We start from the raw sequence: 5,767 nt of genomic DNA, 5'->3' as shown, positions 1-5,767 counted from the left end.
CACTTGTAAATATGGCTATAAATATAGCCTTAAACTTCAATGTAAAAACACACAAAACACATAAAAGAAAGAATTGTTATTACTCTCTCTATATTACTACTCTCTCTATTAACACTTTCTATATATATACTCTCTTGTTCTTCTTCCTTTATAATATTGTCAAGTAAGTTAATTCATAACAATTTTCTTGTCTTTGTTTGAATCACATGGATAAGACTAAGACCAATTTTCTAGTGAATTGTGGAAAATTATTGAACCTAATTAATTGCCACTTGTCTCCCTCTTCACTCTTTTCTCCCGAACAACAATCCTGCAAAATTCAAGAAAAAGGTAAAAGCCCAAATCCAAAACACACAACCAGTTTCTCTCATCATCTCTTTCGTTTCCTTTTCTGAATCATCATCATATTCGATGTCCGTTTATCCACATACCCTTAACCTCTGGGGAGTACTTTCCCAATCAAAGCGCATAATCAATGCTCACTCACGCCATTTCTTAGCTCTCTCAGTTTCCTTCCTTTTACCTCTTTCTTTTTCCCTTATCATCTATCCCACTCTTCAAAACGCTCTCTTCCACTCCGATTCCAACCTTTTTCAACCACACCCAACTCACCTTTCTGTCTCCTTCTTCACCTCTACTGACCCATATGACCCGATCCGGAATCTAACCCAACCGGATCCCAATTTCCTTCTTCTTCTCCTTGTGTACACCCTTTTCGCTGTTCTCTTATCCCTTTTGGCGTTGGCTACAATCAGCTACAGCACTTTCCATGGATTTTACGGAAGACCCGTCAAGCTTGTTTCGTCTATGAAGTCTGTTTTGTACTCCTTCTTGCCCCTAGTTGCCACACTTATCGTTTCGCATGTCATTTATGCATTCATCGTTCTACTATTCGGGCTATTCGTTGCGATTGTGGCACAGTGTGTGCAGTTTCTTGGGTTTGAAGTGGGTTATGATTCGAATTACTTAATGGGTTTGGCTGCTTTCGTAGGTGTAGCGCTTGTGTTGGTTTTTATGTGGTTGCAGGTTAATTGGTCATTAGCTTATGTGATTGTAGTTGTGGAATCGAAATGGGGTTACGAAGCATTGCGAAGAAGTGCTTATTTGGTGAAGGGGATGAGATGGGTAGCGCTATCGGTGTTACTATTTTTTGGGGTTCTGATAGGATTGTTACTGGGTGGTTGTTCTAGTTTTTTAGTGACTGTAGGAGCTGCCAGTGGTGGATGGACAAGCTTTGGGGTGATATTGCAGATGGTGGTGAGTTCGGGTTTTGCAACTCTCTTGATGCTTCAGAATATTGCAGCGAGCGTGGTGTTGTATATGTATTGCAAGGCATTGCACGGGGAGTTAGCATTGGATATCGCGGAGGAGTTTGCTCGCGAGTATGTGTACTTGCCTTTTGACAATGAGAAGGTTCCTCATGTTGTTTGTGTTGTTCAAGGTTGAAACAGTATAAGGTCAGTGGGTTCAAGATGCAGTCTTTACTTTGTATTTTATAGAAATTGGGTTTTAATCTTATGCCGGCATGTATCCAGTCCCATGGTAGTTAGGAAATCAGGTGAAGATGTCTTTACAATATGTATTATGCATCTCTATATGTAATAAGTTTGTTGAATCTGGTCGTGATTTAGAGGCTTAGATCACTCTTCTTGCTTCTACGTATTGTGTATGTATTGTAAAAACTCCTTGTATTATTCCCTCAATGAAACGTTAGTTTGACTACTATATCCAAGTGGCCTGTCTTCAGTTAATGTTCCATAACGTACTCTTATAACTGGGTTGGTATCTTTATTACCTCGAGAAAGCATAGTATATTTCTTCCATGCTAGAAGATCCATGATGTATTTGTCTTGCTGTAGTAATTCAATTACAGAAGCAAAATTTAAGTGGATTACATTGACTTTCAATGCTTCTTATGCTCATACATATATCTCAGATAAATTCATGTTGTTAAATGGCTTGCTCTTACCTCAAGTTAAATTGTTCAGAAAATGCAAACCAACAGAGGATTTGTATTCCCTACTCCCTGGGAAAGTTAGAATAGTGCAAATTTAGAGATATAGTGAACCTGTAATAATGTGGCTTAATGAGCTTCAAGGGTTTGAATTTCTTTATTTTTATTTTACGTGGTTGAACACCAGAAGGTTGAATTGTTCTTTTAGTGTATGTAGTCAATTATTTCAAAGACGTGCTGGTGCAAAAGACTCTGTGGAAAGAAGTAATCACAGATGAGGAGGATGGTCTAGGTGTGAGAAAATTAAGACTACATAAAGTTTCCGATTAATGCCTTGGAGTTAGTCATGAGAATGGAGCTCTCTGGAGAAATCTGATAAAGAAGTTTGGTGTACAAAAGATTTAACATGTTCTGGTGTGGGAGTATGGCAAAACATTAAGGAATTGGTGATAGAGCTCTATTCTAATAGTAAAGATGGAAGAAAATTAGATTTTGGGCTGATGCTTGGTTGGCCATATTCCTTCAAATTAGAAATTTTAGTATCTGTACACTTTTGCTGATTGGCTTGAAACAAATGTGGCACAAGGTTATGCAGGAAATAGTGTTTCAGTTGGGAATATTAGATTTAGAAAGCTTTGCAATGACTGGGAAGTGAAGAACGTCAGTCCATTTTTAAAAAGACTGAACAGGTTAGCCTAACTGAGGGGATCAAATTCTATAACATTGAAACATGATGGGGAGGCAGGTGCAGAGTGTGGTCTGCTCTGCCTTTCTGTATTCAAAATGGTAATGAAAAATTATGGAGTAAAGGATATCCAATCACCGGAGCCTGCTATCTGGGCTTCATTTGAGAAGGAACTTGCTGGATTAGTGATAAGAAGTAAAGCCTCTTGCATTTCCTTCAGTGGGAATGATGAAGACTTGAAGACAGCTTGATTCACTTAGACATTCTGTTCTTTTGTACATACAAAGGAAATAAAGGAACTTCCTTTTAATAGCGCCATTTGTTGATTATTATTAGTTACCATGAAAGCACTACCTAGGGAGTCACAAAGTGCTACTTCATTTAGAAACACAATATGATAGCAATTTGGGGCGAGAATATTATTCTATCCTTTTTTTTTAAACTGGATTCAAGCCTAATTTTTAACTTGCTTCTTCATCCAAATATTAAGTCTAGAGTAAAAAGAAAAAAAAGACAACGTTGTCTTTTCCTTTTCACTCTAGACTTATTGGCATGGCTTAAACAGTGACTATTAAGAACTCCTTTGTGTGGGGTTATATTAATATTACTTAACCAAATAAAAAATGGCATGACTCAGAAAGTGATCCAATATTAATATTTGTTATGTACTTATGTTTGAACATTGAAAGTTCTCTCCTCATAAGAAATCCTCTGTTGGGCTAAGATCTCTTTAACTGTATTAATGATATAACCTAAAGAAGTATGCCTAAGAGAACTGCATTTTCTCCTTGTAGTTCCTTGTTATTCAATTTCTGTTACTATTTTATGTTTATTGTATTTCAATTGTCGTATTATTTTGTTGTAGTTACTGTTCTTTTTTAAGAATGCTCTGGCATGGCTTCTTCATTCCTGTTTTGTTTTTCGTTTTTTTTTTTTTGAAAATGCTTTGAAATGCTTTTACACGAATCCTAGGGTCTATCAAAAACAACCTCTCCACCTCCCAAGGTAGGGGTAAGGTCTGCGTACGCTCTACCCTCCCCAAACTCTACTTGTGGGATTACACTGGGTATGTTGTTAGTTGTTTTTCCCCCCTTTACAATTCAGATACTAGATATCAGTTATTACTTACTAATTGGTTAATGGGCAAACGTAAAGTTGGGAATTGGTATTGGCACTTGTATTAATTTGGTTGCTTCTCTGAGATATTGGCATACTTCAGATTTTGAATTTGTCTACAGAACAGGGGGGTGAAAATACTCTTTAAGGGGTAAGGAATTGTGAACTCTCATGTTATTAAAATGTGGCCTTGCTTGAATGAACTAGCTGAAAACAAACTTCTACTTGCCTTTTCTCTGCATTCTTAACTCGAGCATATTGGACATTGTTTGCTTTACCCTTTAATTATGAATTCTATCTGGAATTACCAGAGAATGAGCCATTTATAATCCACGAAGAGCAGTAATAGAGGTACGTATAGCAAATTATTTGTTCTCAGTTGAAATATCAGGTGCATCACAAATGCAAGTTCAGAAACTATCATGGCTTGGTCATCATGCTCTTAGCGTTCGCTCCCATTTTTGACTGGAGAATCTGTTTGTTGCATTTTACCATTTTCCTATCTGTTTGTTGATCGGAACATAGAGTGATCTCCAGTCTTGTACTCCTCTTGAGTTGCATTTTTAAATGTCGGATTTTCCACTTCATCTGCCTATGGATTTTGGAATCAGAGAGCAATCATCATCACATCTGCAAATAAGTTTGTCATCATGTCGAGTTGAGTTCCTTAGAACTATAGATTGTCATCTCTTGTAGGAGGAAACCTCCCAACCGTGTGTAAAGTCTCAGTGTTTTGGGTAGCTTGACTGCTAAAAATCTTTAAGTCACAGAGATGTTACACATCTTGTTCTCCGGAATTGAATTGCGCGTGAAATCACAAAGAATCCAATTCTACTTCATCCTTCTATTATGCCGTCAATTACCTGATTGCTGTTGTAAAATCTTTTCATACTTGGAAGATGTTTTGTTATCCCTAAGAAAGTGAAACACAAGTGTCTGGTGATTTTTTGGGATTTGGGATATTAAATGATCTCTGTAAGGAAACTGTATTAAGAACTAGTAACAATTGTTTGGTGCCTTTGGCTGCAGAAACATTCCAAGAGTATTACTTTTATGCTTGGGGAAAAAATGCTACTTAGGTACACTATTATTGCTGGTTGAAAAGTATTTCAAGATTAAGTTTTTAGGTTGTGTGTAGATATTTGTTTGACTTGCATTTATTGGTGTAAAGAAGATGAGTAGTCATTATTATTATTATTATTGCCTTAAATTATACTGGTAAATTGAGTTAGGAATTCCAATTAATGTAGAGACTGGCTGTGTTATTTCAAATACTATAATGCTGAATTTGGGAGTCTAGTTAGATATGGTTTAAAGTTGATTTTTATGTTATGTTGTGCAAACCACTGAGTGCAACTGAGGTTTTTTGTGCAATGTATTTGCGTTAACAGTCTGATACTGAGCTGCTGAACAGTTCTAGCTCTTTGCTAATGAAAATGGCAACTTTCTTTTGTTTGGTAATTAGGTAAAATTTTATTAATCACCAAGTAATGTTGAGAAAATAGCCAAATGTTCTCCCAATCTAAATGACACCCTTAAAACATCACCCCCAAATCTTTATTGCCTAGTGTAATGCACGCGCCTATTTTTTCAAAATTAAAAATAAAGAATAAATAACCATTCCATTTTTTCTCCACCATTCTTGCCCTTCATCACCATTGCCAAATTTCATCACTATTCTTCCTCTTCCTAAATCACCTATCTTTTTTCTCCATTGTTCCTAAATGTCTCATCTCCTTCAGTCCACCTTCATTCCCACCTCACCAACCAACCTCCGCTTTTTTTAGGTATATTCGATCATCTATTTGCACAAAATCCAGTTGTCATTGTTAAATATGATGAGGTTGATGTAGATGTTGAATCTTTCTATGATGGTATCTTGCTACCATTATTGTCTCTAAAGGTAGTTCTTTTCCTGTTGGTTCTCAATTGCACTTCTTGATTAATCTGAAGATGATTTATTTATTTTTTGCGAAATCTCAAATTCTAATACCCACTTCCGGTCAAGAAAC

General features: G+C 36.5%; 1 protein-coding gene across 1 annotated transcript; it reads left to right on the top strand.

The window, feature by feature from the left end:
• Positions 1-213: 213 nt before the first annotated feature.
• LOC129871050 (uncharacterized) lies at positions 214-1,725 on the top strand. Its single transcript, XM_055945915.1, has one exon. It carries the CDS (start codon positions 412-414, stop codon positions 1,444-1,446), a length of 1,035 nt encoding a protein of 344 aa, XP_055801890.1. The 5' UTR covers positions 214-411; the 3' UTR covers positions 1,447-1,725.
• The last annotated feature ends 4,042 nt before the right edge of the window (positions 1,726-5,767 follow it).

The sequence above is a fragment of the Solanum dulcamara genome, chromosome 10 (assembly GCF_947179165.1).
Source record: "Solanum dulcamara chromosome 10, daSolDulc1.2, whole genome shotgun sequence".
Lineage (NCBI taxonomy): Eukaryota > Viridiplantae > Streptophyta > Magnoliopsida > Solanales > Solanaceae > Solanum > Solanum dulcamara.
Note: the sequence above shows the minus strand (reverse complement) of the source record. Positions and strands in the feature narration are given on the sequence as shown.